This window comes from Schistocerca americana, chromosome X (genome assembly GCF_021461395.2).
Source record: "Schistocerca americana isolate TAMUIC-IGC-003095 chromosome X, iqSchAmer2.1, whole genome shotgun sequence".
NCBI classification, from domain to species: domain Eukaryota; kingdom Metazoa; phylum Arthropoda; class Insecta; order Orthoptera; family Acrididae; genus Schistocerca; species Schistocerca americana.
The window spans coordinates 933,225,724-933,247,025 of record NC_060130.1 but is presented as its reverse complement, the minus strand read 5'-3'; the positions used below and the strand labels follow the sequence as shown (position 1 = coordinate 933,247,025).

General features: G+C 43.2%; 1 protein-coding gene across 2 annotated transcripts in view; it reads right to left on the bottom strand.

Moving 5' to 3' along the window:
- Positions 1-21,302, bottom strand: part of LOC124554906 (UBX domain-containing protein 4-like) — a 128,849-nt gene that overhangs the window by 18,561 nt on the left and 88,986 nt on the right. For both annotated transcript variants that reach the window (XM_047128596.1, XM_047128595.1), the window contains exons 6-8: positions 17,901-18,083; positions 17,690-17,809; positions 14,406-14,514 (exon numbers count right to left, since the gene is read on the bottom strand). In XM_047128596.1, coding sequence (XP_046984552.1) covers positions 14,406-14,514; positions 17,690-17,809; positions 17,901-18,083 — 412 coding nt within the window. The remainder of the gene's footprint in view (positions 1-14,405; positions 14,515-17,689; positions 17,810-17,900; positions 18,084-21,302) is intronic.

The window sequence follows — 21,302 nt, the reverse complement described above, 5'->3', positions numbered from 1 at the left end:
AGAAGCATATCCCGTCCTATCCATGGTTTTACAGCCGACTGTGTAAATGACTGTAGCACCCTCCTACTTCTGAAGAACTAAGAGGAGCAGATGCTGAAAGGTCACATGGGCAACTGAAACTTTAGGTCCTCAAATTGATCGGTCGTGGGGTCTGGTTATAACAAAGGGAAAAAGAGTGGAGGGTGTACAGGAAATCATGGTAAGCAAGTTCTAGGGAGGTTATGCAGAGGTCCCAGCAGATGATCTCGAAGTGTATTTCAACTGGTAATCCCATCTGAGTGCTGGTGTCATAGTGTTGAAGCCCCTTAGATGCAAAAAGAATTTGATAAATTGGATGATTAGGAAACAGTTGGCTGGTGAATTCATAAGTGAGCAAGTGCTGATACCATCAGAACTGAAGAGACAAGATCTGTAAACAGCCTCCTTGGTGAAATGAAGGACTAGTCCAGAAGATGTCAATGGCCAGTCTTACTTCACAATGATGGACTGGGTTCAACAGTTTCAAAGATGAAGGTGTCATTGAGCCATAAACTTGGCAACCACAGTCCAATCAGTACAAGACCAGGGTCTGGTATAATTGGAAGAGAGAAATGCAATCAGCAGCGAAGATGTGTGGGAAAGGAAGCAAAAAGCATTAAGCTTTCACATGCGGTTGATATTCAGTTGACAATTATGATGTTGCCAGGTCAAGTTTTTAACCAAAGATGAGTCCCAAAACTCAATACTGTCCAAGAACATCCAAGTACTGTGTACCCAAGGAGAGTTCAGGGTCAGGATGGACCATGGTACAACAGCAGAAATGCGCAACTCAATGTTTTCACAGGAGAGAACTGGAAGCCATGGGAAAGGGTACAAGCTGATGCTCTTTTCGATGGTACCTTGTAGCAGGCATTCAGCCAAGGCTACAGATTGGGAACTATAACAAATGTCAAAGACATCAATATACGGTGTGGGGATGGCCAGTGTCTGATGGGTGTCACTAGCCCACTGATGGTAATGAGAAATGGTGTAACACTCAGCATGAAGCCCTGAGGCAGTCCATTCTCTTGGAGCTGTGCGGGCTTGAGTGATGTACCAACACTAACCCCGAATAATTAGTGGGATAAAAACTGCCAAATAAAAATTGGTATAGAGCTTCATAAACCCCAATCATGGAGGGTAGTAAAATTTGGTGCTAAAATCTACTGTATGCCTTATAGAAGTAAAAAATAGGGTGGCAGCCTTTGATGGACATTGGTTTTCTGCAGGTTTTAAGAATCGTGACAATGATACTACACAAATAAAAAAAAAGTTTTGCATCACCTCGGTTCCAAGAGTTCCACAACCTGTACAGAAAATTGGAATAAAAATCAACATAACCATCATTTCTGCCCTTTTTATTGCTCATGAAAATCCCACATTGCATGCTGTACCACCATATAGCAAGACCTTCAGAGGTGGTGCTCCAGATTGCTGAACACACTGGTACTCCTAATACCCAGTAGCACGTCCTCTTGCATTGATGCATGCCTGTATTCGTCTTGGCCTACTATCCACAAGTTCATCAACGCACTGTTGGTCCAGACTGTCCCACTCCTCAATGGCGATTTGGCACAGATCCCTCAGAGTGGTTGGTGGGTCAAGTTGTCGATAAACAGCCCTTTTCAATCTATCCCAGGCACGTTTGATAGAGTTCATGTCTGGAGAACATGCTGGCCACTCTATTCGAGCGATGTCGTTATCCTGAAGGAAGTCATTCACAAGATGTGCACGATGGGGGCGCCAATTGTCATCCATGAAGATGAATGCCTTGCCCATATGCTACCGATATGGCTGCACTATTGGTCGGAGGATGCACTCGCTGGATAGAGGGTCTAAGGCATTCAGCCTGACCAGGTGGCCTCCAAACATATCTCCGACCATTGTCTGGTTGAAGGCATATGCCACACTCATCGGTAAAGAGAATGTGATGCCAATCCTGAGCAGTCCAATTGGGATGTTGTTGAGCCCTTGTGTACCATGCTGCACGGTGTCATGGTTGCAAAGACGGACCTCGCCATGGATGTCGGGAGTGAAGTTGCACATCATGCAGTCTATTGCGCACAGTTTGAGTCATAACATGACATCCTGTGGCTGTACGAAAAGCATTATTCAATATGGCAGCATAGCTGTCACGGTTCCTCTGAATCATAATCCGTAGGTAGTGGTCATCCACCGCAGTAGTAACCTTTTGGCGACCTGAGCAAGGCATGTCTTTGACAGTTCCTGTCTCTATCTCCTCCATGTGTGAACAACATCGCTTTGGTTCACTTTGACATGCCTGAGCACATCCCTCGTTGAGAGCCCTTCCTGGCACAAAGTAACAATGCAGACACGATTTAACTGCAGCATTGACTGTCTAGGCAGTGTTGAACTACAGACAACACGAGCCATGTACCTCCTTCCTGGTGGAATGACTGGAACTGATCGGCTGTGGGACCCCCTCCGTCTAATAGGCGCTGCTCTGCATGGTTGTTTACATCTTCGGGCGGGTTTAGTGACATCTCTGAACAGTCAAAGGGACTGTGTCTATGATACAATATCCATAGTCAACATTTATTTTCAGGAGTTCTGGGAACTGGGGTGATGCAAAACTTTTTTTGATGTGTGTATTTCACCATTACGAAGGGAAAGCACAGTTTAACCAAACCCTGTTGAAGACTCCGAATCTGGAGTCTTTGATTAATGCCCAGATGTTGTATCATCTGATTATGAATCTAATCAGAGCCTGGAGCCATTAACAGGTGACAAGAGACTAGCCTGAAGCAGTTCTTAGTCAGTGAAAGGTTTATTATATAACTTGGCACGGCCTGGGTGTGAGGGTGAAGGATAGGGAGATGTGTCTTCAGTTTGTTGTTCATGCATCCGAAAGGAGCTGGATAAGAAGAGGACACTGATGCTGTCGCAAACTGGGTCGTAAGGTGTTCAGCAACAACTGAAGCATCAGTACAAATACCACCATAAGGAAGAAGCCCTGAACAGTTGTTGATCTTTGGTAGCCAAGAAGTGTAAGGGGCCTGGCTCACACCTGGGATGAAGAAGCATACATTCCCAAGGAGGAGACGCTGTCTTCCCAGCATTCCCTCTTACTGCATTTAATTAGGTAGGAAGCCTCAGCATGAAGCTGCTGAAAAATGAGGGATGTCACCTGAGGTTTTGCAGGGCCCTTCAGCAATCCTGAATAGCTGCTGCAATGTCTTCGATCCACCATAGCACTGTATGGAGGTGGAGGGACCCTACAGAAATGGGAAAACAGTACCTCCCAAAACCTCATCGATGCAATCTAACAGAGAGTTGGTGAAAGTGACAGCAAAGGTATACAACTGCCAGTTGGTTCTTTGAAGAGTCCAACACAGTAACTGGTCTACCTGATGGTTACAATTAAGTGACAGGCTCACCACTGTCTCAAATATCATTATGTAGTGATCACTGTAGTAAACCCACAGGATTTGGGGGGGGGGGGGGGGAGATTATGGCCAATAGCTGAAAAGGTGACATGGGCAGCACTGAAGTGGCTAGGAGTACTCTCATTGAGGAAACACATATCAAGATCGAAAAGAAGCTCATCAATCAGAGGACTTCTACCAGACACGGTAATCCCCACAGGGTGTGGTGTGCACTGACATCCCCAAGTATGAGAAAAAGGGGGGGAGTTGTCGCATGAAGGTGATCATTTTACGGTAAGTAAATGCCCTGCATTGAGGTAAATAAATGTTTCACATGTTGACAGCTGGGGTTGTTTGCACTGCTTCCAACACAGTACAGACGGAAATCCACTTGCTGACAACACATATGTGAACCAATGTACAGACCCTTCCAGATGTTCTGATGGGTCAGTAGGGTTCCAAGAGAATGCATGGTATTCACAACTTTTGGCACTTGAGATTCTTATGAGGGCTTAATCAGTGGTGTAGGGACAGAAGAAGAGCAGGCCAGCCTGGGCACCTACACCCTGTGGCTCCTTCAGCCACTGGCTGGCATCAAGCCTGTGATCTGCCTACCGTCCCAACACTCGCTCTCTCTCTCTCTCTCTCTCTCTCTCTCTCTCTCTCTCTCTCTCTCTCTCTCATTAACTAAAGAATGTCACTGTCAAGGGAGTAACTACATCAAGTACTGCTGACGAGCTGGACACAGAAGTGACAAGCGACGATATCACTGAGAATATTTCTGCTTGACAACCAGTATGTTGTGTTCCACTGACATCCACACATCAGTGGCACCTTTTGTGATGATGCCAACAAGACAGGTACTGGACCAATGAGGAATGGGTTCTTTTTGGGTATAACCTCATATGGTTTGGAGCACCTAATATATCCAGGAACATTGTTGAACATGATTATTTTGGTAGTCCAGGTGTTACGGCACGGGGCAGCATAAGATACTATGGGTGCACTGACCTCCAAATCTTTGAACACGGTACAAACCCCGAACAACATTATTGTGAAAACTTTCCCACATGCATCTTTTCAGGGGTACATTCCTGACTGCATCGAACAGAGTGCACGTGGAGTAGTTCTTGAAACAAAAGGATATTCAATGAATAGACTCACCTGCTTGTTCCCTTGATTTAAATCCCATTGAGCACATGTGGGATTGGGTGGAGAGATGTACTGAAGGAAATCCACATGCAGCAACAACCACCCTGCAGTTGTCAACTGTGCTGTTAGGAAGATTGGAATGCCCTACCACTAGAACTCATTACCAAACTTAAGGCAGCACAAGAGCAGAATACGCATTGTCATCCACGGTGATCACACGCTCTATTAAAAATCTTGTTCCAGCTTTTGTAATGTCCGGGGAACTATTGTAAATCACTATGATTTCTGAGTAGTGATTGTCTTTGAATAAAAGTGTCATTTCTGTTCATCCCATTGTGTATTTAACTTACTTTCTGTACTATACTGCAGCAGCTCTTTCTGTGTATGGTAGCAGTTTTATTGATCTTTATTTCTTGACAGTGACAAATCTTGTGAAGGTTAAGAAATGTCCTGGCACATTAAAACTGTGTGCTGGACTGAGACTCAAACCCAGGACCTTTGCTTTTTGCGGGCAAGTGCTCTACCATCTGAGCTACCCAAGCATGACTCACGACCAGTCCTCACAGCTTCAATTCTGCCAGTACCTCGTCTCCTACCTTCCAAACTTCACAGAAGCTCTTCTGCGAACTATGCACAACTAGCACTCCTGGAAGAAAGGATATTGCGGAGACATGGCTTAGCCACAGCCTGGGGGACGTTTCCAGAATGAGATTTTAACTCTGCAGCAGAGTGTGCGCTGATATGAAACTTGTGAAGGTTACTTTCGTTCTTAAGTTTTGCACAACATTGTACAAAGAAGCAGTAATCTAATAAGAATAGTTATGGTTTTACTAAAAAGTATTTCATCATTCTCATATTTGTCTCATGTGAAAGACCACTGTAAATTTGTATCGTACTATCTGCAATCAAAGTTCTGAAAGTTGATGTCCTTACAGACTGGACATGGAACTTTTCTTTTTGCCTTGTATTATGTTCATGGATATCGAAGTTCTTATTTAAACACTGGAAAGCCGGGATAGCACACAAACACAAAAGGCCTGACTGTGACTATGTTTGAGGTGAGCAGCAATCTGTGGTTGTGGAGTACAGAAGAGGTGCGGGGTGGGGTGGGGTGGAGTGGGGTGCGGTGGTGGTGGTGGTGGTGGTGGTGGTGGCAGCGGAGCAGGGGGGGGGGGGGGGGGGGGGAGGAACAGCAAAGCAAGCTTGGGCAATGATGCTAGTGATGCCTGTGAGACATGCAAGGACAGCATAATCGGCTACTGCAGGGGGACAGCAAATTGGCGTGGAGAAGGAAACAGGACTATAAAAGTGAGCTGGCAGGATAGAAGGCACATGTAGGTATGGACTGGGAGAATCTGTGAAGCTGTTGTTGAAGTCAAGTGTATCATGTTAGGTGACATGCTCGGCAGCTAGGTGCTCCAGCTGTCTCATAGCTACAGTTTGGTGGTGGCCTTTCATTCAGAGAGACAGCTTGTTAGTGATCACATTCACATAGAATGCAGCGCAGTGGTTGGAGCTAAGTTGATGCACTACATAGCTGTTTCCACAGTTGGCACTGCCTTTGATGGGATAAGAGATGCCTGAGACAAGACCTGAACAGGTGGTAACAAGAGGATGTATGGGACAGGCCTTGCATCTAGGTCTATTGCAGGGATATAAGCCATGGGGCATGGGGTTGGGAACAGGGGTGGAGGAAGGATGTTGTGTAGGTTGGATGAATGGCAGAATACCATTGCGGGAGAGGTGGGGAGGATATGCCTCATTTCAGGACATGACGAGTAGTAGTCTAAACCCTTGTGGACAATGTGGCTCAGTTGCTACAGTTCTGGGTGGTACTAAGCCATGAAGGGGTGGTCCTCTGTGGCAGGTCAGCGGGTATGTGGGGGACCACAGGCCCTATTCCAGAAATCCAGTAGTATCTATGGTCCCTCCTCATATATTTAGGTCTGTATCATAATCCTCCCCTTAGTCTATCTTCCTCCTCACCCCCACTACTACTCACACTCCTATCTTCTAGATGCTTCCTAAAGAACACAAAACCCAATCACCCAGGATGTCACATTGTGGCTGGTTACTGTGCCCCCACAGAGAGAATCTCTGCCTTCATGGACCAACACTTGCAGAATATTACCAGTAACCTATCGATGTATATAAAAGACACTAATCATTTCCTCTATTGACTCTCCAAAGTTCCTGTTCCTTTAAGACCCAGTGTCCTGCTAGTTGCTGTTGATGCCACCTCCCTCTACATATCACCACCAATGCCCATGGGCTTGCTACTATTGAATACTACCTTTCCCAATGCCTGTCTGACCCCAAATCTAAAACCTACTTTCTAGTCACCATAAACAACTATATCCTCATACTTCTCCTTTGAAGGCATCGCCTACAAACAAATCTGTGATATAGCAAGGGGCACTTGCATGGCACCATCCTGTGCCAACCTATTCAGGGGCCATCTACAGGAATCCTTCATAACTATCCAGAATGCCACATCCCTCACCTGGTTCACATTCACTGATGACATCATGATCTAGAATGAGGGTGAGAGTGAGGACACACTGAATCACATTTCTCCAGAACCTATGCATCATTCATTTCACCTGGTCCTTCCCAGTTCAAGAAACTGCCATCCTTGACTTGGACGATGGGTTCAGAGCCTGTGTCATCTGGATTCTCCCCACCAACTTCAGTTTTTCTGAAGTGGAACGCTGGGAACTCCCCTTGCAACACACACTTCACTCCCATAGTCCTCGTGGCCTCAATCTTTGCTAGTCCCTGTCCTCCACCTGCCTCTATCCCCTTTCCTGATCCCACACCAGTACTAAATATGCCTTATACACTCCTGGAAATTGAAATAAGAACACCGTGAATTCATTGTCCCAGGAAGGGGAAACTTTATTGACACATTCCTGGGGTCAGATACATCACATGATCACACTGACAGAACCACAGGCACATAGACACAGGCAACAGAGCATGCACAATGTCGGCACTAGTACAGTGTATAGCCACCTTTCGCAGCAATGCAGGCTGCTATTCTCCCATGGAGACGATCGTAGAGATGCTGGATGTAGTCCTGTGGAACGGCTTGCCATGCCATTTCCACCTGCCGCCTCAGTTGGACCAGCGTTCGTGCTGGACGTGCAGACCGCGTGAGACGACGCTTCATCCAGTCCCAAACATGCTCAATGGGGGACAGATCCGGAGATCTTGCTGGCCAGGGTAGTTGACTTACACCTTCTAGAGCACGTTGGGTGGCACGGGATACATGCGGACGTGCATTGTCCTGTTGGAACAGCAAGTTCCCATGCCGGTCTAGGAATGGTAGAACGATGGGTTCGATGACGGTTTGGATGTACCGTGCACTATTCAGTGTCCCCTCGACGATCACCAGTGGTGTACGGCCAGTGTAGGAGATCGCTCCCCACACCATGATGCCGGGTGTTGGCCTGTGTGCCTCGGTCGTATGCAGTCCTGATTGTGGCGCTCACCTGCACGGCGCCAAACACGCATACGACCATCATTGGCACCAAGGCAGAAGCGACTCTCATCGCTGAAGACGACACGTCTCCATTCGTCCCTCCATTCACGCCTGTCGCGACACCACTGGAGGCGGGCTGCACGATGTTGGGGCGTGAGCGGAAGACGGCCTAACGGTGTGCGGGACCGTAGCCCAGCTTCATGGAGACGGTTGCGAATGGTCCTCGCCGATACCCCAGGAGCAACAGTGTCCCTAATTTGCTGGGAAGTGGCGGTGCGGTCCCCTACGGCACTGCGTAGGATCCTACGGTCTTGGCGTGCATCCGTGCGTCGCTGCGGTCCGGTCCCAGGTCGACGGGCACGTGCACCTTCCGCCGACCACTGGCGACAACATCGATGTACTGTGGAGACCTCACGCCCCACGTGTTGAGCAATTCGGCGGTACGTCCACCCGGCCTCCCGCATGCCCACTATACGCCCTCGCTCAAAGTCCGTCAACTGCACATACGGTTCACGTCCACGCTGTCGCGGCATGCTACCAGTGTTAAAGACTGCGATGGAGCTCCGTATGCCACGGCAAACTGGCTGACACTGACGGCGGCGGTGCACAAATGCTGCGCAGCTAGCGCCATTCGACGGCCAACACCGCGGTTCCTGGTGTGTCCGCTGTGCCGTGCGTGTGATCATTGCTTGTACAGCCCTCTCGCAGTGTCCGGAGCAAGTACGGTGGGTCTGACACACCGGTGTCAATGTGTTCTTTTTTCCATTTCCAGGAGTGTATTTGGCCAGCACACCTTCACCTTCCCTACATTTCTCCCATTTGCCACCTGCCCCCTCCCCACAGCACAACTGCACAATGCTGCACCTGGCAGCCCAATATCCCATCCCTGCATGCTATCACAGACAGCACTAGCATCTTCCTCCACGCCTACCCTACTATTCCTCCACCTCCCCACCCCACATCACTTCTGTAACCCCACTACCCACCCCACTGAGATTGCTGCTCACTTCAGATGCAGTCACAATCAGGACTTAGCACGATGAAAAAATGAAGATTAGGGTTTAATATCCCATCAACATTAAGGTCATTATAGATGGAGCAGAAGTTGGGATGTATCAATGAAGGGATAGGAAATTGTCTGTGCCCTCTCAAAGGAACCATCCCAGCATTTGCCAGGAGCGATTTAGGGAACTCACAGAAAACCTAAGTCTGGATGGTCTGACACTGATTTGAACCGTCGTCCTCCCAAATGCAAGTCTAGTGTGCTAACCGCTGTGCCACCTCACTTCGTTTAGCACCAGGATACAACAATGTGTGTGAAGAATGCATGTGACAGAGTTGTGTGTGTGTGTGTGTGTGTGTGTGTGTGTGTGTGTACACATTTGATGTAAGAATTAGTCTGATAGCTAAGTACTATTTAGCAGTCTTTAGTCAATGTGCCTGTCTGCCACTCAACACCTGTTCTATATCGTGAGGAGCAATCTATCTGTTTCATGTTGTTGAAGTTATTATTTATGTGCACTACAGACATAACAACATTAGCTAGCTTAAGGAAAAGGGAGGAAACATCTATTTTAATAAAGCTAATACAGCAATTTTACTTGTGCCCATTTTCATAAACAAACTGTGTGATTTGTGAGCCAATATAACTAACAACTGTTGCTGGAGAATGCTGTGGTCGCAAATCACAATGAGGGGCACATTTCACGTGATGCACCATCTCTTTTCTATGCATGCACCAACCACGTCAGAAACCACACCTGGCATACTTCACACTGAGAAATACGTCATATATATGACAATGGCTTTTGGGGAAATATTCATATAACTGTATTAGTTCTGAACCAATGGCATGTATTAAAGCACATCTACAACGGCTACGAACACAGAAACATACCATTCGTGTGTATCAATGAACTCATATTTACACTGGAGGAAATCAAAAAGAAAACAACAGAAAGAGCATTGAAACAGCAAACTCTATGATTACTGTTTTCTCCCACTAAAATAAATAACACATACATCCAGTTTAATATAATGTCAGTTATAATCACAGTGCCAAACAGTGATATTCAGATAGGAGTATTTGGTATGGCAAGCATGCTGTTGGTTATGAAGGAGGTAAAGAAAAGAGAAAAGAAAGAGTAAGAAAGGGGCAAGAACACAAAAATGTGGATGTCTGAATTTTTATGTAAGCATAAAATGCATGCAAGTAGCGCACTTACCACTGAATTGCAGCTTCAGCCTTGTTCCAAAAAATTTAAACACACAGCAATAGAAAACGTCCACTGCCTGAGCATAACAATTGAGGGGAACATTGCAAAGCAGACTAATAACTACCAAACAGCAATACCAGTTGAAGAAAGCTAGCACATATGCCCCAATTGTTATCAACAGGTGATAATTACACTAGTCTTAAGTACATGTTCGCATTTCACCCATTCCACATGCAACTGGAATAGAGGAGATGTATCTTCATGGGTTTGTCTCAGCACTTCAGTTGGTGTGGTGTGAATGGACTTTCAAATTTGCTGATATTGTGCTTTGAACAGGGTCACGCAACTTCTTATGCTAAGCTGCTTTGTCTTTATTTATAATTCTGAAGGAACATGGTTTCCTTCATTACTCTAACATGTGGGAGGTGTGGTAAAAATCCTTTCACTTGCTGGCCTGCAAGAAAACTAGTGCAACAGAGACTGAATATGAAACTCTGCCATTAGAAAAACTCTGATGATGCTCGACAGCTAAGGACACAAACCTGGAGAAGAAATGAAATCTTGTGGCGATGGTTAAAAGTGCGTGGCTCCTGGAAAGCAAGGAGGTCAGAGAGATATAGGTGATGGATGTGGGTGTTGGGTGCTGGAGAAAAGTGGTGGTACACTAGCTGATAGGAGCTTCTCTGGCTGCCAACATTTGATGAGTGCAGTTCATGATCTAGTTGCCGCCAGTGAAGGGAAACGAGGGGAACCACCACAGTTCCATCATGCAGCTGGAGATTCACAAATTTGCAAAGGAAAAATGGCCACACTCCCAGAAGTATTGGCCTGTTGTAATATCTTAGTCCTGTCATACTTTATGACATGTCCTGTGGTTAGGCCACACTGTGTGACAGCTGACACTGTCTGCTGTTACATACAGCCACACCTGGCCACCAACAGCCATGAATTGACAGCAAGTCATGGATATGTTCAATCATCTGTATTACCCATGGTTGGCAATAAGTTATTTTGCCAAAATATTGCACCATTTTGAATAGCTGAGAGCAGCTCAAAATGTGTTTTCCATCACTGTTGAACACTACAGAGGCTAATCTTAGTTCCACTGTTAGAGAATGTCAATGACATATGCTTGTGGATGATTATTTCTGACATATGATATCATTTCTCTTTTCTGATCCATTCCTCTAGAGCAGAGCTGAAGTCTGAGAGGTTCTTGAAGTCAAAAAAGGCAATAAACAGATAACAGTATGCACTAGATCTCTAACTTACTTCATTACTACCAAGACTAGCTGTTTAAAATATAAAAATTCCTGGCGGAAAACATGATTTTGAAGCACAGAGCACTAAATTTAATGATTTATTATTCTGTAAGAAAATTGGTACTAGAGAGAATTTCACATTGCAGCATTGCCCACAGAGCATGTAAACATATAATGGATATTGGCTGATATGTAATGTTTACTAATGTTAAACAGAGACTGATATGACCCTGTCTGCTGCAATATCTACAAACAGCAAAAAGTTGTAGATTTCAATTCAATCTTCCTGATCCACAGTCATGAGACTGAAACAAAACTGAATACTATCTTCCACATCAGACTAATGGCACTCAGAACAGATTACATCAAATATCTCACCACCAGAACTGAAGAACCACAATAATTGAACCACACACACATTGGACACCTAGGACTAACAGCACTGTACTACTAAGCATCAACATGTACAGTAAATTGCAGCTCATGTGGATTCTCTCATCATCAGAGCACCTGCATTAATGCAGCTTCCTGGCACATTAAAATTGAACCCTGAACAAACTCTGACTCTTTCTTTTTGCAAGCAATTCTTATAACAATTGAGCTGATTAGGCACAAATCATATAATTAATTTTTAAGTGTCTCAATACACATTATGCCAGATGTTGTTCTTGTTACTGTTGTTCACAGAGCAGTTTATGCAGCTCTCTACAGTACTCTATCCTGTGAAAGCCTCTTCCTTTCTACCCAACTCCTGCAATCTACATCAATTAGAACGGTCTTAGTGCAGTCAAATGTTTATCTCCCTCTACAATTTTTATCTTCTTCCCTTCCCCCTCCCCTCCCCACACAAATTTCCCTCCATCAACAAACTGACACTTTCTTGATGCCTCAGCATTTATACCATCAGCTGCTCCATTCTTTCAATTAAGTTGTTCTGTTAATTTCTTCTCCCCCAACCCTCCCAATTTGATTCAGTACCTACTGATTAGTTATCCAATCATCATATGGGTGTCTACGACCTTCTGGATCTTAAGGAATGATAAGAGGGAACTGAGTTTCACAATATATTTGTCTGCAGAATCCACGTTGCTTTGCATAAAGATCTTCATTCTTGAAAACTGCAATGACTGGCATCTTTTTCCAATCACTTGGAACTCTTCATTGCTTCAGAGAGCTAAAATAAACTACCACCAGAAAGCAAGCAAATACTTTTGCATAATTGTATGGAATCATATAGGTATCTCATCTGGTCCAGATGCCTTTCCTCTGTTGAGTGGCATTCTATTCTCAGTCACTTATCTTGGCAGCTGTGCAATGGTTGAGGAGAAATTGTTTAATTATCTTCCACAGTGAAACAAATATGGAAGACCAAGTTCAGTATTTCGGCCTTCTGCTGAACATCTTCCACTTTGTGGAATTATGATCACTGACCAATTGAATATGCGATTATGATTTGTTTATTTGCTGTATAAAAATCAAACATTCGTTATGATTTCTCCATCAGATTGGTACAGAAAATTATAATTTCTCATTATTGAACACATTTCCCATTGATCTCCTTATGCTGATTTTTATTTATCTACCTAAGCTTTTGCAAATCAACATGGCTTTGAATCTGCTTTAATGTATGATGAAGCTCCTTCTACTTTTGAAGCAATTTTCCAACACACATAGTGAACCACTCTGGGGGAAGTGGAGCTGTTTTTCCACCCCTCTAAACCTCGACTGGTACATACATTTAAGAAGTGTATCGCAAAGTTCTCCTGAATTTTATGCATTGGTGAACCACACCTTTGTTTCCAGAGAGGAACGTTTAATGTTGACTTCTCAGATAATATACGATCTGTTTCTTACCACATTTGCTAATCAAAAATACTTCCCCATATTTACTTACATTTTTACTCATATTTTCTAACATCTGCAGTCATCTCTAGTCCCTTAGAATTACTGAGATCCTTGGGAGAGCCAGCCATGACAAAACAATTCAATCTGATGTTACAGATATACGAGACTGGCAAAACACTCTTACGACTACAAGAAGGAAGTAATAATTTCAATTTGAAACCAGTAGAATCTGGCGTTGTGGCAGATCAGCTTAGGTTCTGGATAAATATTGGTATGACTTATCTTAAAAAGATAGGTTGAAGAAAAGCAAATGAGTTAGTTCCCCAATTAAATGCTCAAATTAAATTTTCAGAAAAGATACTCAGAACACCTTGTTACAAATCTCTGTCTCTGTCATCAGTTTCAGTCATGTGACACACTTATTCTATAGCCGGCAAGTTGAAACTTCCCTCTATTACACTAAAATTGTTAAAAAATTTACATTCTCAATGAATCCTTTTACAGTTCCTGAGGCAGGCAGTCCATAAAAGAATTCACTTCCGTACAAGAATCCACTACTGTTTCAGCTAGTAATCTGTTTCTACAACTATGTGGGCATTATAACCCTTTATAAGAGATACGGGGAAGGACATTACACATGGTCTCTCCTACAGTTAACTAATATCACATCAACAACTGTTCTCTTGAGTATGTTTGATAAACACGTCTGATTATCACTTTCTGTATGTCATTAATTGTCAGCCTCAGAAGGGGTTCCTCTAATGTAAAAAAAGACCCATAGGGATGTCACACATGATTTGCTACCTGAGTAGCTTCTTATTGTTTATAGTATATGTGTGAGCTATTGATGTGATTCCTGCTTCTCCAACTGACAATAGAAATCACAGAATTGTCTGCAGTTCTCCAGTTTGGAGCCAAGAGGAAGGCTTAAACCAGATGCTCAATCAGTTTTTAGTACTTCCATATGGAGGCTGCTCAATAACAGTTGACAAAAGTAACATAAGGTGGACTCATCTGATACATTGTAATAACTTATACTTACAGGTACTATCAACAAGACTGCATTAGGCCAAAGATCCAGTTCACCAAGATTTCTACTATAGTCTTCACTGACATAATGATGGCGTGGAAATGATGTTGCTAAGCCAAAACTGTCAAAGAAAGAAATAATGAGTATAGCTAAAGGTTTCAATTACTTTACAAATTAAAACTAGCAAATTACACACACACACACACACACACACACACACACACACACACACACACACACAGTGATACAAGCAAATATTGATGATTCATACTAAAATAAATGTATGACTAGTACAAAATATTAAGCATTTTTCTGGAAATTGCAGTTCACAGCTTTTTTCTTTTTTCTTTTTCTTTTTTTTTTTTCTTTCTTTAAGTTTCCATTTTTTTCTGTGCTATTAGTTTCAAGATTGTAGCCCCATTCTCAAAAAATACTTTTATCGGCCAACTCCAACAATAATGGAGATGATAATGAAAAAGCTTTATGGTGCAATGGGAATGCCAGTATGTCTTGGCACTAAATAAAATGAGATGAGGACAAGTTGTGGAGGTACTACATCTACATGTACATATACAGGGTGTTACAAAAAGGTACGGCCAAACTTTCAGGAAACATTCCTCACACACAAATAAAGAAAAGATGTTATGTGGACATGTGTCCGGAAACACTTATAATATCCATGTCAGAGCTCATTTTAGTTTCGTCAGTATGTACTGTACTTCCTCGATTCACCGCCAGTTGGCCCAATTGCAGGAAGGTAATGTTGACTTCGGTGCTTGTGTTGACATGCGACTCATTGCTCTACAGTACTAGCATCAAGCACATCAGTACGTAGCATCAACAGGTTAGTGTTCATCACGAACGTGGTTTTGCAGTCAGTGCAATGTTTACTAATGCGGAGTTGGCAGATGCCCATTTGATGTATGGATTAGCACGGGGCAATAGCCGTGGCACGGTACGTTTGTATCGAGACAGATTTCCAGAATGAAGGTGTCCCGACAGGAAGACGTTCGAAGCAATTGATCGGCGTCTTAGGGAGCATGGAACATTCCAGCCTATGACTCGTGACTGGGGAAGACCTAGAACGACGAGAACACCTGCAATGGACGAGGCAATTCTTCGTGCAGTTGACAATAACCCTAACGTCAGCGTCAGAGAAGTTGCTGCTGTACAAGGTAACGTTGACCACGTCACTGTATGAAGAGTGCTACGGGAGAACCAGTTGTTTCCGTACCATGTACAGCGTGTGCAGGCACTATCAGCAGCTGATTGGCCTCCACGGGTACACTTCTGCGAATGGTTCATCCAACTATGTGTTAATCCTCATTTCACTGCAAATGTTCTCTTTACGGATGAGGCTTCATTCCAACGTGATCAAATTGTAAATTTTCACAATCAACATGTGTGGGCTGACGAGAATCCGCACGCAATTGTGCAATCACGTCATCAACACAGATTTTCTGTGAACGTTTGGGCAGGCATTGTTGATGATGTCTCGATTGGGCCCCATGTTCTTCCACCTATGCTCAATGGAGGACGTTATCATGATTTCATACGGGATACTCTACCTGTGCTGCTAGAACATGTGCCTTTACAAGTACGACACATGTGGTTCATGCACGATGGAGCTCCTGCACATTTCAGTCAAAGTGTTCGTACACTTCTCAACAACAGATTCGATGACCGATGGATTGGTAGAGGTAGACCAAGTCCATGGCCTCCACGCTCTCCTGACCTCAATCCTCTTGACTTTCATTTATGTGGGCATTTAAAAGCTCTTGTCTACGCAACCCCGGTACCAAATGTAGAGACTCTTCGTGCTCGTATTGTGGACGGCTGTGATACAATACGCCATTCTCCAAGGCTGCATCAGCGCATCAGGGATTCCATGCGACGGAGTGTGGATGCACGTATCCTCTCTAATGGAGGACATTTCGAACATTTCCTGTAACAAAGTGTTTGAAGTCACGCTGGTACGTTCTATTGCTGTGTGTTTCCATTCCATGATTAATGTGATTTGAAGAGAAGTAATAAAATGAGCTCTAACATGGAAAGTAAGCGTTTCCAGACACATGTCCACATAACATATTTTCTTTCTTTGTGTGTGAGGAATGTTTCCTGAAAGTTTGGCCGTACCTTTTTGTAACACCCTGTATACTATTCCACACATGATTGCTCCCATCGTAACAGTGGAGGGCAATAAAGATAAGCTTAATTTTATGCTAAATTAAGCATTTTGCTATTGGTGTTACTACACTAGCTTCTCTCTGTTTTCACTTTCGTGTACAAGCACAAAACACAATACCATCAGTGTGGTGTAGATGTTAGCGTCACTGGCTGGCATGCTGCGAGTCGCCAGTTCAAACCCAACCAACAACAACTATTTGTTATTTCGTATTTATCATTTCTGGAAGGTTTTGAAATATTGTATGTTTCTAATGTTTGTAAATTCTGGAATATTCAATGCTTGTATAAATAACTGCACTCTCTGTGGAGAGCAGTTCCATTCTGGCTGTACTTTATTTTTCTTAATAAAATTGCTTTCAGTGGTACGTATTGTATTTCACTGATGACCCAGCTTTCATATTTGGACTCTAGTGTGATTATGATGTGACAGTAATAAGTCTTAATGGCTATTTATCCACAATTATATTATTTACAATGAGGGCTAACTGACAGTTCTTACACCAAGCACCACTCCTCTGCAAGTCTTCCTGCAATTCACTGAAGTTTTTTGGCATTGCAAATTTCCTATATACGCACAACAGCATCAGCCATGAACAGCTTCACAGAGCTTCCTATGCTAACCATTAGATCATACCATATACAGAAATTTTTTTATTGAGAGTATGTGCTACTGTATTTAGGAATGCATTCATAGTCTGCTATTTCTTGTGTGTATCAGTGGTTTCTTATGTTTTGTTTTTCAGTTATGTGCATGCATTTATGTTTCTCCGTTTGCTTAGTATACACTAGAATGTTTGTATTATTTGTGTGCTATGTTCTACGGGGCTGTGTGTGTGTGTGTGTGTGTGTGTGTGTGTGTGTGTGTGTGTGTGTGTGTGTGTGTGAGAGAGAGAGAGAGAGAGAGAGAGAGAGAGAGAGAGAGAGAGAGACTGACTTTAGTGATCTTAATTGATAGAAATTACTTACTTGAATTACACCCTACATGTAACTTATATTCCAATGATTGAAGAATACATGCTTTTTGAAAATAGTGAGCAACGTGTGAAAATTACTACCTGCCTAATGATTATTTTCCTATAGTTAAAATAAGCAGCTATATGAAATCTTACCCTTCAGATGAAAAATGTGCTGCTATGACTTCCCTCACTTCTGATAACAAACTGGAAGTTTTAAAAGTTTTAGTCACTGAGGAACCATCTGGGCAGCGGATCTGAAGTACTGTCAACTCCCTAATAATACAAAAAGAGGAGAAAATTCTCATTCACAAATGTAAATATTTATTTTAAAAAATAAATATAAATAAAAATAATACAAACGCACTTGGGCTGCCCTGGGATATTTTTCTTCCCAGACAATTCACTGGCCTGCATTTCCTTCTCCACACTGGCCTGCATTTCCTTCTCCACACTGGCCTGCATTTCCTTCTCCACACTGGCCTGCATTTCCTTCTCCACACTCGGCTGCCTTTCTTTATTCGTGCTGGGCTGTATTTGTTTCTCCAAGCTGGAAATTTTTGGTAACATAAAAAAACACAAAGAATAAAATATTAGCAAAAAACAAACAATGCACAAGCATTCTATAACTAAGCATTACAGACAGCTCAACAATTCATAGAAATTTCGCCAACATATACCAAATTAAAAACAGTACAATATCTCCAATTAGATACTAAAGACACACAAAATTAAGGTGTCACAGGGCAACTGAGTACTTAAGTAGGTAAATGGGAATTTTTGTGGTAATGCTCTCACTTTGTCAACATATATGGCCCACAGGAGGTACACTAAGCCACGAGCTCCTCAGAGGCCAACAACTGCTCAACATGTGGCTCTTTGCTCCCGACATGGCGACACCCTGCACCAGCTGCAGAGGTTCACTCCTGGTTAGTCTAGTAACACACCACTTGACACAGCACTGTCATCACTGCTGAGTTTATGAAACTAACTGTCTGTGCTGTTTCAACCCCTACCACCACCAGCACCTCCAACGACAATGGGTGGCTATACCAGCAGCCGATCCTGCCTCCACAAATTACTCTTTGTTCACAGTTCTGATACGACTCGTGACAGTACTCATACTTTAAGGATTGCCAGGACTCCTTGGTGGACCCTGCTCTCGGATTACAGCTATTTTGTTGCTTTGCATATCACTGGTGCAAGTCTTATGCTTTGACAATAAAAATAAGTGTTAACTGTTGCATGCTCTTCCTTAATTGTGTAGCAATCACTACACAGTTGGTGATAATTAGGTCGACCTCAGTACATGTACTATAAATCTCCATTCTACTAACAGTGCTATGGACAGTGAACTCATGTTCTATGAACAAGTACCATTAACAGTGTTTACTGTCATTCTACACTGAAGCGCCACAGAAACTGGTATAGGCATGTGTATTCAAATACAGAGATAAGTAAACAGGCAGAATATGGCACTGCATTTGGCAACATCTATATAAGACAACAAGTATCTGGCACAGTTGTTAGATTGGTTACTGCTGCTACAATGGCAGGTTATCAACATTTAAGTGAGTCTGAAGTGGTGTTATAGTTTGTGCACAAGCGATGGGGAACAGCATCTCTGAGGTAGCGATGAAGTGGGGATTTTCCCATACGACCATGTCATGAGTGTACTGTGAATATCAGGAAACCAGTAAAACATCAAAGCTCCAACATCGCTGCAGGTGGAAAAAGATCCTGCAAGAACGGGACCAATAACAATTGAAGAGAATCATTCATTGTGACAGAAGTGTAACCCTTCCACAAATTGCTGCAGATTTCAATGCTGGGCCATCAACAAGTGTCAGCTTGCGAACCATTTAATGAAACATCATCAATATGGGCTTTCAGAGTTGAAGGCCCACTCGTGTACCCTTGATTACTGCATGACACAAAGCTTTATGCCTTGCCTGGGCCTGTAAACACTGCCATTGGACTGTTGATGACTGGGAACATGTTGCCTGGTCGGACTAGTCTCATTTCAAATTCTATCAAGCAGATGGACGTGTACAGGTGTGGAGGCAACCTCATGAATCCAAGGACCCTGCATTTCAGCAGGGGAGTGTTCAAGATGGTGGAGGTTCTGTAATGGTGTGGGGCGTGTGCAGTTGGAGTGATACGGGACCCCTGATACGTATAGGTACAACTCTGACAGGTGACACACACGTATGCATCCTCTCTGATCACCTGCATCCATTCATGTCCATTGTGCATTCCAGCGGACTTGGGCAATTCCAGCAGGACAATGCAACATCCCCATCCATCCAGAATTGCTACAGATTGGCTCCAGAAACACTCTTCTGAGTTTGGACACTTCCGCTGGCCACCAAACTCCACAGGCATTAACATTATTGAGCATATCTGGACTGCCTTGCAATGTGCTGCTCAAAAGATATCTATACCTGTTCGTACTCTTACAGATTTGTAGACAGCCCTGCTGGATTCATGGGGTCCATTTCCTCCAGCACTACTTCAGACATCAGTCGAGTCCGTGACACATCATGTTGCAACACTCGTGCGTGCTCCTGGGGACCCTACACGATATTAGGCAGGTGCACCAGTTTTTTTGGCTCTTCAATTTAACAATAGTGTCTTTCATGCTATGATCATGGAAAAAATGGCCACTTCCTTGGAAGTCTGGGCACATCTCAGCAGTGTGTAAATCTTCTACATTTCGTTCATAGCAACAAAGTGAACAACCAATGGACATTAATATGACGCACTCTGCAATCGATGGAGAGCCAGTGACATTTCAAGTGGACACCAGTGCTGGCACATCTTTATTGAATATTAAAACTTACGTGCCACTAGGTTCCCTGCAACTTTCATTGACAAAAAAATCTTTTGGTAAATTACAGTAAGCAGATGATCCTCATTAACAGACAATTCACTGCAGAAGCTAAATATAAAAATGTGGTACAGCAGCTAACCTTCCTTGTGGTGGACAGGAGAAGAGCAGAAAATCTCTTTGGTTTGGATGCATTCAATGCTTTTGTGTTCAGTCACCAATGCAGTAAATTTAGTATCAAAACAAGTATCTTTTCAGGACCTGGACTCATTGTGCAATGAATTTAAGGACATTTTTTCACTGGGTCTCAGCAAAGCAAAAAACATCAGAGCATACATCAAACTAAAGCCTTCAGTGCGCCCTCAGGATGACACACAATCACTTTGTGCTAACAAATAAAAAATTATGTTAAGAATGACATGAACTACTCTGTTTCTTGGCTATAGTACATGTGAGAACTGGTTTCTGTAGCCAGAAAGCACATTGTAGCGTTTCCACATGGTGCTTCATACTACAAATCTTTTCTGATCCCGTCATATAATGGCATGCACTTAAAAAACTATCCATTGCATCTCACTTTATTTACCAAAGAAAAATTCAATAGAAATTTAAGGTACCTCTTTAGTTTTTCTCCCCTTTTTCTAGTGTCATGAATTCTGAAAATATTCAGATGTGTGGTTACACGAGAGAAATATTGCGGAAGACTTGTCTAAATTTGACCCTTGGAAACCATAATTTTGGAAAAGCTTTATATTTCATACACTTTTCACTAACAGAGAAACTAATTTTCTGTAACACAATTAACAAAGAAGAAATTAGGTCATAGTTTTAGCTAAAAAGAAATTCCAAATGCTACTTGATCTCCCTAGGGGAATTAGCGCACACAGACAACAAAAAAGGCAAGTAATGCATGATAGGAAAACATACAGTTATAAACAT